The sequence below is a fragment of the Nelusetta ayraudi genome, unplaced genomic scaffold (assembly GCF_046127955.1).
Source record: "Nelusetta ayraudi isolate G7.1 ecotype Tasmania unplaced genomic scaffold, CSIRO-AGI_Nayr_v1 ptg000168l, whole genome shotgun sequence".
NCBI lineage: Eukaryota > Metazoa > Chordata > Actinopteri > Tetraodontiformes > Monacanthidae > Nelusetta > Nelusetta ayraudi.
Genome location: NW_027466218.1, coordinates 3,641,505 through 3,657,174, shown reverse-complemented (window position 1 = coordinate 3,657,174; position 15,670 = coordinate 3,641,505). Strand labels below are relative to the sequence as shown.

Genomic DNA, 15,670 nt, shown 5'->3' with positions numbered 1-15,670 from the left:
GACAAATCTTAATACATTTGCTCTTTTGTGTGTTATTTGAGTTGTGTTATTAAAACCCAGGACAGAATTTGTGCATTTCAGGCAAATAGTTAACGCTTACTATCACTGTTCTGTACCAACCTTGGCATCTATATGATTCACATTTGGATAAGAATAAGATTGATATGCCCTCACTACATCCCAGGGCTTTGGTGAAAGTGTGAAAACTTATTTGGAGTACAGATCAGAGCGAAAGTTTTAAAAAGATCATTTTATTGTTCCATAAAGTGCAAAGAAGCCTGCTTGGGGTGTGTATGTCAAACAGAAAGTAGTATATTCAGTAGTCGAGTGCACAGATGAGGGCGACTCCCCGTTTGATCCAGTATCCCTGGTTGCGTTTTGTGGGAAGCTCCACAGCGATCACATAGTTGGTGGAATGACCGGTGGTGGACAGAGTCCCTGTAAAAATAAATAAGAGACAGGGCGCACAGCGTCTTACAGGTGGCAGGAAGACCTTTCACAGTACTTTTCCGTGGCTGCCGTGCTGCTCTTGAGCGGTCAAAACGTGCACGAGGGTACAAGGTGTTGGCAGAGCGTAGGGGTGGAAAATATATAGCTGCACTTTCAGACGCTTCAAGAAACAAGACACCGCGTTGGAGTCTATTTTGGGTGAGTAATAAAACCACCAAACAGGAGACGGGTATAAACAGTGTCTGCAGCCCGAAACTATGGTCATGGTGAAAAAGAAAGAAAAAAAAAACACAACACACGTTGTGCACACTAGGCTAACGTTTCACTTTATCATTTTTTTTTTTCGAGAATTGCATAAGCCTACTTAATCCAATCCTAAAAAAAACCCATGAGACATGTGCCCCTGCGCATTGCTGTGTGCACTCACCGGCACGTGTGATGGTCTTGTAGATGGGACAGACGTAGACACCGGAGGTCGGGGGCTTTCGGTTGGCTTTTGGGATCAGCCAGATGACAGCCATTTCTGTGTAGAGCTCCTTGGGCCTGGACTCAATCAGCTGAGTGCCCTCGCGATCCCAGCGTGCTCCCTCCAGGAACAGACCGTAGATGTAGCAGCCCACATCTGGCTTCTGCGTCAACTCTGCCACCGTCTTGACCCTCACCTGAAGGAGAACAACACAAAGAAGAATAAAGATGATCCAAAAAACATATTTCTTAAATCTTGCTCGCTCATCTGTGTTCTTAATCAATTATAGAGTCCATATTGTAGGAGCTTCTGTTTTAGCCGGTGCAAAAGCAGGAGGATCCTGCAGATGTAGCTCCACTTTAAAAGTCCAAGTAGAAGAAGAGGCACAAGACATGAGGAGGATGCTCACTGCTTCTGTAGAGATCAGCAGCAGTGGGACTTTGCACCAGAGTTGGATGGTGCTTTCATGAAAAACCTCCTGTCCTGTCAATAGCCCCCCCCCCCCCCCTTGGCACATGGCTCCACCCGAAACAAGGGCAAAATCACTTCGAGTCAAAAGAGTGACATAACAGTGGCGGTTGTACCACACAGCGCGTCGGGATCGCCGACTCACCTTAAAGTCCAGTCCGATGGTGTCGATGGAGTTCTTGGAGCGCCGGGCGTAATTCTGGAGGGTTCCAGTGAGGAAAGCCTGAGGGAAGAAGAAGCCGCTGATCCAGTAGACGGATGGAATGCCGTCAGAGATCCATCCCTGCATGAAGATAATCCTCTGAAGCAGGTCCGTCACCCAGGAGGCCAGAGGCTTCAGGGACGGGTAGGCCTGGGGGGCGGCAACGGGGTCGGTTTATTTTGAGAAAGCACAACAGCAGCACACAAGGCGAGAAAACACTGTGTGGCGATTGCAACATTGTTAACACGCCGATATCGTGAGGTGGGTAGCGGCTGCGTCTCACTCGCCTTGCCTTTCCACATCTCAGGCACGGCGTTGTTGAACAGGCTGTTGGCCATGAGCTCCAGCTCCGATGACATCACCACCAAACCCTTCAGGGCCTTGACGATATCGTTGAGACTCTGAGAGATGACGGCCAGCAACTTGTTGTATCTGAGGTAGTGGAGATACAAAGAGATTCCTGAAATGACAGCAACTCCACTCTATCGCTGTCGCCGGCGTCTCCTTCTTCTTCTTAGTCAATTTTATTATGTTTATTTTCTTCTTTGAAAGGACAAACGGCCTCCTTTGATTTGGGGAATTTATACATTATAAAATAATTTGCCGAGACAAACAAAACAAACTGTTAAAGTTGTACCAACCAAGAATGACTGAAATTACTGCTGAAGTCATCGTTGGAAAGCCATTTTTATGATTCAATGAGCTGGTTTCCATAATAATGTGAAGTGAATTTTTTGAACACTCGATTCTCCAACAAGTCCAACAGAAAAAAAATGATTTTGAAACAAACACGCTGCTTCAACGAAAACTGAATAGAAAGATTAAAAAAATAATAATAGTAAATACATTTTCTGTAAATGGAGTATGGATTATTTACGACATTGATCACTGCATCACAGTGTTAATATGATGCACTTGGTTACAACCACATAACCTTTTAAAATGAAGAAAAATCAATTTCAATCTATTTATCCAGTCAAAGTGAAATGACCACATTTGTGGCCGCCTGATTATCGACCTTACAACACCAGGCTCTGAGATTGAAGTCTTCTCGGAGTGGATTTGGACGCATCTCGACTCATTTCACTTGCAGACGGACAAAACCGTGGCTGTTGGTCAACTGTCGCGCTATGAAGCTGTATAATTACGGTTGCAGGCTGTGACATTTGAAGACCGCAGCTCTGGCATCAAACATTACTTTTCACATAGTTAATTACGGTCTTTTTCCTAAAAAGAAGAGCGCCTGCGAGTCCAGCCGAGTGTCACATGCGATTTTATGCTTCCTGTTGCGTTACCTGATGACCTCCTGGGCGAGCACCGTGTTCATGGACTCCTCATACAGCACCGGGTACTTTTCCATCACCTCTTGGATGCTGAAAGGCGAAGGGATCCTCTCAGCGATGCCTCCCACTATCTCCTCCACTATCTGTGGAGCAGGGAGGAGGGAAAACTCAGCCAATGTAAATGCGTTTCAGGAGATTCCAGTTGGGCTACACAACATCTGCCAGACCTACATTCCAGGTCAAAGATATTCCTACCTCCTCACGGGTTTTGCCTCCAGCTAATCCAGCTCGAGGCTGCAGGCGAGCCACGGCTCCCAGCAGGGCGAAGGTCTCATTCTGGGCGAAGCTGATGTTAGCGTTGTCATGCAGGCCGAAGATCTCAGGTGTATCGTTGATGGGCAGGCCACGGATGTATGACAGGTAACCCTGAGGGAGAGAATTGTGACAGGAGGAGGTCCAAGGTTGTCATTTGGATAAAAATACTGTATTATACCATTTGGTATTTATATTTGATATTTTAATTCAAAGTAAGTTTGTTTTTTGACAGTGACAAAGTGTCTCTATTCTGTCTTGGAAGTCCATCCTTTACATCAGTGCTGAAAATAAGGGTTTTGTGATGTCACAAAGAGCTACTTCCAATTTAGGGAAGTGTTCATTTCACCACCTGAGACCCCTTAGATTTATCCTCCTAGCATTTTAGCTGGAGGCCGCAACCACAGAGTTAATCAAATATGCTGTTTTGTGTATTTTTTTTAATGGGATTTTAAATTTAGGAGCATCACATAATGAAACAACTGTAATTAATCAATAAAACAAAATACGAAAAATGAATGCGTCTTGCGTAAAAGTGACTTTAAATACATTTGTCTGGCCATCACATGCGGTAATCATGATTACAAGCTTTAAAGAAAAAAACACCACCAACAACACACAGAGCACTAGCTGATGTAAAAGCCTACTATCATCCACTCCTGTCACAGTGTCTTAATAACGCACAGAGTGTTTGTCTCACCGCTATGTCCAGAGTGGTGTCTATCTGCCTGTAGACTCCAGACGGAGAGTAGACGTGATCGTCAGCCAGCGCGTCGGGACAGTAGAAATCCTCCAGCACGCTGAGCAGACATCGTCTGTCCCAATCATCCGTCACACGGCCACCGTAATTGATGTGTCCTGCAGTGTATATGAGCACCTGGACAGTTGGGGTAGTGGTGGGGACAGATGGATGAGGAAGCTCAAACACACCAGGGACACCTCGAGTGACTGGAAACTAGAGAGAGAGTTTCCAAACTAGCCGTGTTATAAATATCTCAAAAGAGGTTGGTAAAAGACGTGCAAAATGTGAAGCATTGAAGCGAAAAGTCAAAGGAATAGTGCAAATGATGCATTGCACTCTGCTCGCCTTGTACGGGATATCCAGGTACTCGTCCAGGAACATCTTGAGCTGGCTGATGCAGATGTTCAAATCGCCGTCGGTGAACTCGTAGGGGATGTTGAAGCCCAGTGGGCCAAACTTACGTCGCTCCAGCACAATTCCGTGGAAGAGACACAGCGACAGGAGCAAAGACTTCAAGTCGGATACCTGAGGAGCAGTAACATGAGATATGTAAAAATAATAACAATAATGATGATTATAACAAAAAACAAAACTAAATGGTTCAAAAAAGTGCAGGCTGGAGAGGAGCAAACCTTGGTGGATGAGGAGATGAATTCGTTGGTGAGCTTTAGGTAAGTCTTCTGTAGATTGGCCTTGATTCCTCTGGGAGGCTCGATGGTCATCTTGGAACCATTTTGGAGGATGGACACGGGGAACTTGTTACTGGGAAGACTCGTGAGCCACACGCGGAAGTCCTTGTGCACCTGTTTGGCAGTTGTAGTAGTATGCAGCAGTAAGAGAGAGGCGTCACCGTGTGCGATTTGCATACCGCGCGGTGACCATAGACTAGCATCCTGACCCTCGTGGGCTCAATGTTCTCGATGAGCCTATCCAGGGAAGGCATCCAGCTGGGCGCCAGGTGGCAGTTCTGGAAGAACACCCACTGACCACTCTCCATGGCTGCGTGCATCATGGCCTCAGCCCAGGGGCCCTGGATCGACAAAACAAAGAGGCAAAAACATCCTGTAAGAGTCTCTCAGCTGGAGCAAAGCCAGCAAAGATTTGTCTGACGGTTTTAAACGGGTTGCCAGATTTTACCATGTTGTGAAATATCTTAGGAGTTGCTCTTTGCTTTGCAATTGGTTTATGATTTTAAAAACCTTTCATTGTGGCTTTAATCTGCAGTTACACTATAAGGTTTTGGCTAAACCTTGACAGAGTGCAAATAATTAGCAAATAACCGACACATTGGCAGAATTCAGCCCAGAAAAATTCATTTACTGGTGTGAAAGCTCCCACTCACTGGCTAATGGTTCGAATGATAATAGATATTATTATAAATACAATAAGTACAATTATATTATATTAATAAAGTGAAGCTGAGGAGGAAGGATGACGTCCAAATAACGGAACATAACAACGCACCGCTAGTTTTGTGCCAACGTGTTTAAACTCAAATTAAAGAGCAGCCACCAGCAACGGTCTAGAAGGATCCACGCTGAACCTCTCAGTTCAGTGTGGACACATAGTGAAGTCAGGCTGACCAAACAGCCCGGAGTGATTAATGGCTTTAACTCACAGGCAGTAATTAAAAAGTCATGGACGAGGCATTCACTGACGCCTATTAAACATGAGTGGAGCAGGGAGGCTGGGAGACAGGATGAGCAGGTCACAGGGCCACCTGAAGGTTTCTAGTGAAATGTTAAACCCTCATGTCATGTTAAAACATGTTTGTTTGTTTCTTTTCTAGGGACAGTGGAAGAGTGAAAATGATCTGCGGAGTCACAGGCTCGGGAAGATCTCCCCGGAATCCCTCAGCAGCTGACCTGGCCTTGGCCCAGAGAGATGGCGCTCAGTTTCCTGGAGAACTGCATGACGTCAGCAAACTTGTAGAGGTCAGCGGCGGGGTCGGTGCCAGCGGACAGCACAAAGATGAGAGGGATGGAGGGAGACGACTCCTTGAAGACCGCAGACAGGTCAGAGGTCTAGAGGAGGAGAAAGACAGAGAGGAGGGGGAGGATGTAGAAGGAAAGAAAGTAGGGAAAGGAGTAACAAGAGGTGGAGGATGGAGAGGAGGAGGACGAGGAGAAGAAGGAGAGTTAACGTCTTAAAGAAAAAAAGACTAACCAACAACGACGGTTTCTTTTCAGCACACTCTTTTAATGTTTGCTGCTGCACAGCCAGACTGAGTCGTGACTGTCACATTATTATTACAAACCTACGCTGATGATCTCAGGCAGTCCACTGTCTTGCTAAAGCTGGCCTAAAACGTCAAAGAAGAAAACAGAATCTTGATCACCACCTGGTGGTGAGCTTCTTAATGACGCCTGCTACATACAGGCACAGGCCAGAGTCAACCTCAGCGACACTATGGGAAGGAATTCTGACATGTCAGGTTGTTCAGGTAGATATGAGTCTGGCTCCAGCCTCTGCTTCTCTCAGTTACTTTCTAAATGAAGCTGATGGGTGATTGCAGAAGGCTGAATCAGCAGGCAGAGGTTTAGGTGGAAACTGGTGACTACAATAACCACAGTTTGCACAGATGTCTTGGATCCTTTTAGCTTTTTTTCTTCTTTGAATAGGACTTGCTGAGGTTCGAAAGGTGCATTATGGGAGCTGGCAGTGAGAGGACGCTCTGTGACTCCACCTGAGGCTCTATGAAGCGCTGTCCCAGCTGTCCCGACACAAAGTCCTGCAGGCCCTGGACCAGGCAGTCGGCCCTGAGGCAGCGGAGGATCAACAGCCTCTGGAAGGAGTCCAGCGCTTTCTGCCAGTCTCCTGGGAGCGGCTCCCTGCATGCACGAGCACAAAGACACGGGACACGAGATTCCCAGTGAGTCACCACCAGAGGTTGCAAAAGCATTCACATTCTGTGTTTCAGTAAAAGTATGGGTACTTGTGTGAAAACAATACCCTGGTCCTGATTTAAACCCTTTGCTCAAGTAAAATTAAGAATGTACAGGTTCTAAAATGTACTTAAGAAGAAAGCAAAGTCTTTTTTGCCATTAATAAAACAACACATTTGTTGATAATTTTGCAAAAAAAACTGTGACAGAATAATTTGGACTGAACTGACCAGAGGTCTTGCATGAGCACCTGGATAATTTTTAACAGCTTAATCTGGTTCAGTTCTGACCAGAAAGCCATTCAATGTACTGAACAGTGACCCCAAAGCTGAGGTACTCTAAAATATAATCTCCCTCTAAAATATGATTTGTTGTGATATTTAACGACACAACAGCATCATTTAAAAAGTTCCACTTCAAGCGACAACAACAATAATACGTCAATTACTTATAATAACAATTTTAAACACAAAACAAGCATGTTTTTCCAGTGTCATCAGGATAAAGTACAGATATTTGTGTACAAATGTAGAGTAAAGCAGCAAACAGAGAAGGAGTCAAACACCGCCGTGCGCACCTGTGAGGCTGAAGGCTGTCAAAGATGTTTTTGAAACCCTTCTTGTTCCTGCCGAAGGTCTTTGCCAGGGTGCTGAAGTTCTCCAGCGCGCTGAGGCCCAGGATGTCCTGCCAGGCCCGGTCGGACAGCCAGTCGTCCGCTGGGTTGTCCAGGTTTTCTGCAGGCATCCCTCCGGACAGCAGGTAGCGCCACTCCGCCTGACACACACACACACACGGCAATCGTCTCAGCAAACGCGTCTGAAATTTTCTCAAACGTGGCCTTCCGATACTCACCATGTTGATTTTGTTCTCGTTCATCATGATGCGAGTGCACAGCAGGAAGGCGAACATGAGCTTGTTCTTCTCAAACAGGCTGCGGCACACGTTGCTGTACAGGCTGAAGGTGAAGTACTCGTTGATGTTCTCGATCCTCTGCTCCAACATGTCTGGAAGACACACGCAGGGGGGAGCGAGGAGGTGAGCTTAAGTGGCGGCTGATTTGGGCGCCACCCGGTGGTCGCACACTCGTACCTGCTCGCTCAGAGTTGCCAATGCCGGCCAGGAAGATGTTGAGGAACCACTCCAGTGAGTACTGGTACATGGGGTCAACGTTGGACAGGTCCGACACGCAGAAGAAAAGGATTTGAGTGCGGACGGCCACGGGCACGTACTCCAGGCGAGTGGCGTCAATGTCCTTCTCCGTCTGCTCGGCCACGGACACCTTGGCCTGCAGCAACACCAGAGAGCACGAGCAACAAGTGTAAGCTAAAGCATTATGTATATATGTATGTATACACAGTGGTTCTCAACTGGTGGAATCTCAGGAACCACTTTTTGTTTTTTATTGTTGCGACCCAAATTCATTTCACAAAAATAAAAACACTAGCCCCACTTTCCATCATGTCTAGTGACACTATTGAAATGATTGAATTGAATAGTGTGCCCTGCAAAATAAATGCCCAACATTTTCTCTATGAATATAAATATTTTAAAATCTCATTTAAAAAACAAAGAAAGGGGAAACTGCCCACAAAGCCGCGACCCAATCGAAATAGCTAGGTGAACGACTTTTGGGTCGAAACCCACCAGTTGAGAAACGCTATGAGGTATATTTTGCATTTGAAGGAGAACTTAGTCAGAAGTTGTGAAATGTTAACAAACAGTTGGTAAACGGGTGATGTGGACGGCGATAGATGGTGACCTCGATCTCTGCGGCTTTGATCTTGGAGGCGTCCAGCACTTGGATGAGCTCCTCGTTGTCCACCGGGTTTCCCTCGGTGGAGCTGAGGCGGAACAAGATCTCATCCTCGATCTCCTTCAGCTCCTGCTTCATCTTGGCGTTGCTGACGATCAGCTGGTTCTTGGCGTCCTCCAGGTCTGGACGTTCCTCAGCGACCACCAGGGCCAACAGCTGGTCCTCCAGACCACTGTCGGCACAAATTTATTGCTTTAACATTTCCTTTCCTTTGTAGAACACGGCTGCAACGGGTTTTGGTCTTTTTTTTTCCTCTATACCTCGGTGACACGGTGAAGTTGATCAGTGTGATGTTGGTGGAGACCTCTGGGGAGTAGTGCGGGTTAGGCAGCTTGGTGGTGATGTACAACTTGAAGCTTTCATGGTAAGGGATGACGGCGTCGCCCAGCTTCAGCACGGTGCCTCCTTGCTGCTTAAACGTCTGCGGGTAGAAGAAAACAAAAAGAAAACAAGGCTGAAACTCAGCAGTTTGTGTGTGTGTGTGTGTGTGCGTGTGTGTGTGTGCGTGTGGTTTCAACCTGCTGCAATAAGACTGGTTCCAGAGCGGGATCCAGCTCCTCTCCGATGTTCTCAAGCAAGCAGGGTTTCCCAAAGCGAATGGCGTTCTCCAGACTGCGCAGGAAGTCCCGGTCGCTCAGCTTCACAATCTCCATTCCGTTTTCTTGCTCCTGCATAGTGAAAGCCACGGATCAAAGGTGTCAGAACTATGGAGGTCTGTACATGTGTCACCGAGCAACACTGGAAAAAACAGGGTCATTCTGTAAAATGATGTCACCATTATTCTGTCCTCACCATGTTTTTGATCCATGTGTTGGCCTGTCCCTGAGGATCCACAAACAGAGCCCAGCGCAAAGAGAACTGGGCGATCACGCCGTTCTCCACTGACAGGTTGTCTTTGGGCAACCCGGATATCTGGGCACAGGGAAGAAAAAGAAAACTAAACAATGCAGCAAAGCAATAAAGGTCCCAGTTTGTACGCATTTTAACATCTTTGTGAAGCAGCCTTGAGTGATTAATGATAAGAAAAAATATTGTAGAACTTCAATAATAAGTAATTAGTAGATTTAGCCCTCTGTTTACAGCCCTCAGTTAACGCCGTTGGACCTTCCACATGTTAGGAAGGGGAGAGGAAGGAGGTGCGAGGCAACTGACTGAGGTCAGCAGATGAGCGGCGCCACTCTCACCTGCCACGAGCGGATTTTGACGGGATCTCCCAGCGTACTGATCAGGTTGGGCTCTTGCGTGTGAGGAACCTCCAGCTCTTCAAAACACTCCAGCCATTCCTTGGCCATGGCTGCTCTGTACTCTCCCTGAAGACAAACAACACACACGATTCACCCGTCGCCGCGGAGGTGGCGAACCGGCACGGCGCAGCTCCTGAAGCGGTGGCTCACAGTGAAGGGTCCCAGATATGCGACGTACGACGCCGACAGGAGGACGTCTCCCGCCACGTTGTTGACCATGTACTCCAAGTCCTGGACCGTTTCCTTCCAACGCACCTTCTCGTCTGCCAGGCCGCTGATGAGCTGGAGGGGAAAGCGAGGCATCGTGGTCACACAACCGAAAGTGTAATGTGCCAATCCGCTCATTCATTTCCCTCATGTTTTTTGTGAATTTGATTTGCTGAAGCCGCCTGTGACGTCTGTCGCACAGTGACGACAGCAAAACGCAGCAGTGCAACAACAGCAAGTCTCAGCGAAAATGAGCAGGAAGCTTGGCTTCACTTCTCCCATCCTCCTGACCTTGTCCGCTCGGATGAGTCGCGCTCCACACAGCTGAAACTTGTTGTCCAGCTCTTCCTTATTGGCCAAGCTGTCCTCGTACTTGGCCTGCAGAGCGGCGATGCCGCTCTCCACCTTCGCGAGCTGCTCTTTGGCATCGTCCAGGATCTTCTGCGTGGCCTCCAAGTCCTCCTGGGCTTCCTTGAGTGCTCGCTGCAGGGGTGGTGGGCCGGGATAAGAGTTACGTTTAGCGCTCTCACAGTTCTGGCACATGACAAACTTGAGTGACCCTGTTCACTCTTACCCTTTTGGGTTCCACGCCCTTGGCCACAAAGTGGTAGACGTTCATGGCTCGCACCCACTGGCAGATGGAGGTGCAGGCTTTGGAAACCTTGGCAATGTTTGCCGGCTGGAATTCGTCGTTAGCCATGTAAGGCTGGATTGCGCTGATGACATTGTCCGGGATGTTGTCCTGCAGAGGCGGGGGGGGAGGGAGGTGTTACCTTAATTCATCACAGTGCGAAAAAGAAATCCCAGCTTGGACGCTGCAATGCGGCTTTACCTTATCGTACTTGAAGAGACCATCCAGAAACTTGGCGGGGTCTTGTAGCAGACCCTTACTTGGTTCCCAGTAGTCATCCACTTTGGTGCCCGGCTTCTCCCCTGGTATCTTTTTAGGTTTGACGCTCTTCATAATACATAACGCCTCCATGACCAGTTTCACCCCAGCGGGAGGCCGTTGCATGCCTCGCACCTATGGTAAAAAAGAAAAAAAAAGAAAAAAAAAGATTTTGGACAGTTTCAATTTAAGCAAAAGACCAGTCAAAAGTTTGGACACATCTGTTTCTTCTTCATCTTTACTACTTTCTACACTGTCAATACACACTGAAGACATCAAATATATGACCAAGACATGTGGATCAATGTGGCAAAAGAAGAAAATGTTAAATACCTAAATATGTTATGTTCTATATATTTTTTATGAAGGGTGGCTATTCTAGAGTTAGCCACTAGTCTGAGTTACTTCACACTTTTTTGTTTAACACATATTTTCATATGTGTTTATTCATAGTTTTGATGCCTTGAGTGACAATCTACAATGTAAACAGTCATGAAAATGAAAGAAAAACTGATAAATCAGAAGTAAGTGTCCAAACTTTTGACTGGTAGTGTACATGATATCAGGGGGCTGTTATCTGGATCCCGACCTCAGTCACATCGTTCTTATTAAGTGAGTTGAGACTGGTGAGGGCGGCGTCGAGGGCGGGCAGAGCCTGGTCCAAATCCCTCTGAGCGTCAGCGGCAATGGTGCCAGCAAACACTTTTTTCTCTGTTGCTTTGACTTCTTCCTCCTGCACAGACTTGCGGGTCTCCTCAGCTTTGACTGTGTCTACCTGCAAAGTGAAGAAATGGCACAAGCTTTGAAGCGAGCTTGTGAAGACAATCTGTCATCGTGTCTAATTGTAATTTTTTTTCCTGGAATTGTTTTCCAGCGAATCCAGGAAAACAATGCGTTCACTTCATTGGCTGTCAATGTCTGAAAAAGCTCAGTGTTCAATTATTCTGCACTTTAAGCAGTGCTGCCAACCAGTAAACATGGGCCACTAGACCCCCAACTGAGACCACCTTCTGATTGTCTTCTTCCAAACACTTGGAAGTGGAAAATATCAGTTTTAGCAGGAAGCTAAGACCCAGCATGTTTTTTATGGGAGGTTGTAAACAGGTGGCTAAATCCTGGTGTGAAGAGTGAGGAGCAGGGCATGGGTAGGAAAGGGAACTTTAGAGTCAAACAGAGCACTGTTGTTTTTGCCTCTTTCTTCTTACTTGAATGGTGGCCATAGTCTCCACAGCCTCGCGAGACGCCTTCTCCAAGAGAGGCCTCATGTGCTCTATCTCGTCCTGCATCTTGGTCACGCTCTCGGCCGTGCTCAGCAGCTGCATAGACCCACGAGGGCAGATGTGAGACAGGAGAGACGGAGCCGAGCGAGAGGGTGAGGGTGAGGTGTCTGCCTTGCCTTGTCCAGACCCGTCTTCATGCGCAAGCGAGCGCTGCACAGCTCCTGCTTCTTGCGTCCGATGAGGTCCGAGAAGATCTTGAGCAGCTCCAGGTAGCTCTTGGGCGTCACATAGTTATAGCGGGAGAGCTCGGCCAGGTACTGCTCACACTTCATGGCCACCATCTCGTGGATCTTCACGCACATCAGCGTCTGGGCGGAGCAAAGAAAGACGACGCTGTGACCAAATGCTGCCCTGCTCGTCCACAAACATTCTGTTTACACACTGGAGCTTTAATAATCAGATTTCTAAAATAAAGGACGGATATGTGATATCAGGGAGAGACGGATGATGCATCCAATGAAACACGCAGGCGCACACACATGTGCAGACACACACACGCACTTACCAGCCCCCTCATGGCTGCAGGACTGGCCTCCAGCTCCGCCAACTCATTGAGAAAGGACGAGGCCACAGCCTGCAGCGCCTCCTCTGGCCAGGGGTTGAACCAGTCGATGGTGCAGCAGGTCACCAGCGAGGGGAACTGCCTCAGCCGCGCACGGAACACCTCGCCGATGGGGCTGTGGATGAGCAGATTGAGAGGGGAGAAGAACACAATAAAGACAAAACGAGGGAACTGGTGGCGGGTGAAATCGCCCCTCCCTCCACTAGGTGTCGTCGACACTCGCCTCATGCAGAGCACAGTGTGGATGTTGCTGCGAACCCGGCTGATGTAGGCGGCCATCAGGTTGGCCTTGGTGGGCTGCTGGCCCAGCGCCTGCACCACCGGCTTCATGCCGTTCAGGATGCGCTCCTGCTCGTCGGAGGCGTACAGGTTGGGAACGTCGCCCGAGTTCAGGATGTTGTTGATGTCCTCCAGGAAGGACTCGCTTTTAATCTGCAGGATTCACCCAAATGCTGTTAACATGGTCGTTCTTAAAAATGTTCGAATGACGCTGTTATGCTGCTACCGTAGAATGCTGATTTAATTTGTTTCTGACCTGTGTGTCTACGAAGAGGAAGGTGATCTGCTTGTTCTTCAGGCCGGCCTTCAGCATGATGCCTTTGATGTCTTCCCTCCATTCTGTCAGCCCATAATTCTTCGCCAGCTCAATCTGAAAACACTGATAGTCGGACCTGACGGAACAAGCAAAAAACAGTCTATGTACTGTCTGTGTTTTTTCTCTTAATTGTATTGTGTATAAAATATGTGTATGAAAATGCACAAGAGTCCATGTACAGTCATTTGCTGGGACTAATGTAAATTGTGACAGTCCTTGTAAGTGTGTGTGTGTTTTTTTTGTCTTTACTTCATATCTGTCTTTACTTAATAATTGTCACATCTCTGTCTTTGTCAAACACTCCATCTTCAACGAGCAACACCTGCCCTGCCTCTGCAATCAAGCTCACCTGTTCCTCATCAGTTCCATCACCACACCCTGGAACAACTCCACTCTGAACTTGAGTTCCTGCCACACGTGCAGTTTGGGAAGAGTTTAGCTACCTTTTTGACTGACATTCTGCCTCTGACCTTCTTATTAATGTACTTTTCTGTTGCACAGTTGAACCAGCCTGCCAATCCAGGCCACCATCCAAGTCTGTCACTACCAACTGCCAGTCATCTGTTTCCTGATCTGTCTTTGGTATTCACCTTGTTCACATTACCACTAAAAATTGTTTCACTAATTAAGGCCTGAGGTCTGATCCTCAGGTCCCTCATCCAAAACTGACAGTAATTGGTTGTCTTGAACGAAAAAAACCAAAAACCAAACAAGTGTGATGTTCTACAGTGGCAAACTCTGCAGGACCTTACATATAGGAGGCCAGCTTTGTGACTGACTGGCGGCCGCTCCCGCCCACTCCCAGCAGCAGCGCGTTGCCCTGCGGCTGGCGCAGGATGCGGCTGATGCGGCACACGTGCTCAATGGCGTCCATGAAGAGCACCAGTTTCATCTTGGCGGTGTTGGTTTGGTTGTAGTCCTCCATGTACTCCTCCATCTCTTTCACCAGCTGCACGACAGCATGAGGGATTAGATGAATCCATGTGTAAATTGGAGCGGATAAACCAACAGGTGGAATGAAGCAACCAGCCACGACGAGGCAGGAGGACGGTCGACCTCCGCTCACCTTCTCCTTGTCCTCTATGACTGTGTAGACTTTGGTGTCGGCCCCTGGATTCATGAAGTCTCCGTAGAGAACAGGCTGGCAGGGCACCACCTCGTAGAAGTTGCAGTTGAACTCCTGGATGCAGTCCTTGAGCAGGTTGTTGAACCAGTCCCGGTCCTCGTTGCACACCAGGCGGTCGCAGAAAACCCGGCAACTTTCGTGGTACCACAGATGCAGCAGAGGGGCTTTGTCCTGAGGTGTCAAAAAAAAAGAGATAAGGAATAAATCATGACCTAACTTGTAATGACATTAAAAAGCTTCAGAGCAGCTATTAATAGATTCTGACAGTTTTTTTTTTGCAGGACCTGGTTATTCAAGTGACCTAAAACAAAAGATTTTCCATTACATCATTTAAAGGTCCCATGTTATGCAAGAATTCACTGTTTTCTAACAATATTCTGCATCTGTTGCTACTAAATTAATGCTCTTTGACTTCTTTTTTCTACTTTACTGCAAAACATAGTCCTGACATTTGCCCTTGGTGAGGGCACCAGAATCTCTCTCTCAGCAGGGCTCTCTAAACCCACCTCGAAACACATTCAATGTTCAACCAGAAATGTTTTTTTTTTGTACAAAAGCTGTAAACCAAGGGCTAAGATATGCCGTCATGCGATAAACAAAGATCTGAAAGGCACGGGCTCACTGTGGGAGCTTTAGCTCCACCCGCCAACATGGCTGACCAGTATCATGCCGGGCTCGGCCATCAGGATGCCCTGGAAGACTTTGGAAAGATCCCTGAGGTTGAAGGTGTAGTGGGACTTGGTCGGCGTCGGGAGCAGTTGAGAGGTGATGGTGGCGTAGACGTGAATGGTGGCGTCTACCAGAGGCTCATTCAGCGGCTGGATGGTCGGCACCGGCTCTGAGGGTAAAGAGCAGAGACGTTGCAACACTCAGACACAGACGGTCGCTTTCTTTCATTTTACAAGCATTTAGTGGGACGATCTTGCACTCTCTTGCTGAGGAGCTCACACTTGCAGACGCCTTTCAAAGGCTTATGAAAATAAATTATCCCTATTTTCAGCTATTACCATCTTATTAACCCTCTTCTAACAGTCTCCAGTGGTTTTACGTCACACTCTCACCACTTCTCTCTCTCTCCCTGTGTTTCCTTTCTTTCTTTCTCTCTTACTTACTGCCTGGCTCCTTTTTGCTCATCTTTCCATCTGA

At 47.5% G+C, this 15,670-nt stretch overlaps 1 protein-coding gene across 3 annotated transcripts in view; it reads right to left on the bottom strand.

The window, feature by feature from the left end:
- Positions 1-230: 230 nt before the first annotated feature.
- dnah1 (dynein, axonemal, heavy chain 1) overlaps positions 231-15,670 on the bottom strand; it is a 29,614-nt gene continuing 14,174 nt past the window's right edge. Inside the window, exons 46-79 of one of the 3 annotated variants that reach the window (XM_076014192.1) lie at positions 15,637-15,666; positions 15,184-15,362; positions 14,465-14,695; positions 14,151-14,347; positions 13,339-13,474; positions 13,027-13,235; positions 12,747-12,918; positions 12,358-12,549; positions 12,167-12,277; positions 11,551-11,736; positions 10,905-11,096; positions 10,647-10,814; positions 10,364-10,555; positions 10,016-10,147; positions 9,806-9,931; positions 9,414-9,533; positions 9,140-9,289; positions 8,882-9,042; positions 8,568-8,793; positions 7,898-8,093; positions 7,661-7,812; positions 7,386-7,582; positions 6,610-6,754; positions 5,789-5,947; positions 4,822-4,953; positions 4,556-4,726; positions 4,269-4,448; positions 3,882-4,058; positions 3,125-3,295; positions 2,882-3,012; positions 1,898-2,018; positions 1,530-1,736; positions 878-1,112; positions 231-438 (exon numbers count right to left, since the gene is read on the bottom strand). In XM_076014192.1, the coding sequence (XP_075870307.1) occupies positions 317-438; positions 878-1,112; positions 1,530-1,736; positions 1,898-2,018; positions 2,882-3,012; positions 3,125-3,295; positions 3,882-4,058; positions 4,269-4,448; positions 4,556-4,726; positions 4,822-4,953; positions 5,789-5,947; positions 6,610-6,754; positions 7,386-7,582; positions 7,661-7,812; positions 7,898-8,093; positions 8,568-8,793; positions 8,882-9,042; positions 9,140-9,289; positions 9,414-9,533; positions 9,806-9,931; positions 10,016-10,147; positions 10,364-10,555; positions 10,647-10,814; positions 10,905-11,096; positions 11,551-11,736; positions 12,167-12,277; positions 12,358-12,549; positions 12,747-12,918; positions 13,027-13,235; positions 13,339-13,474; positions 14,151-14,347; positions 14,465-14,695; positions 15,184-15,362; positions 15,637-15,666 (5,606 nt within the window). In that variant the 3' untranslated portion in view covers positions 231-316. Of the gene's footprint in view, positions 439-877; positions 1,113-1,529; positions 2,019-2,881; positions 3,013-3,124; positions 3,296-3,881; positions 4,059-4,268; positions 4,449-4,555; positions 4,727-4,821; positions 4,954-5,788; positions 5,948-6,609; positions 6,755-7,385; positions 7,583-7,660; positions 7,813-7,897; positions 8,094-8,567; positions 8,794-8,881; positions 9,043-9,139; positions 9,290-9,413; positions 9,534-9,805; positions 9,932-10,015; positions 10,148-10,363; positions 10,556-10,646; positions 10,815-10,904; positions 11,097-11,550; positions 11,737-12,166; positions 12,278-12,357; positions 12,550-12,746; positions 12,919-13,026; positions 13,236-13,338; positions 13,475-14,150; positions 14,348-14,464; positions 14,696-15,183; positions 15,363-15,636; positions 15,667-15,670 lie in introns of those variants that run through there. The other 2 variants (XM_076014191.1, XM_076014190.1) reach the window with 2 other exon arrangements.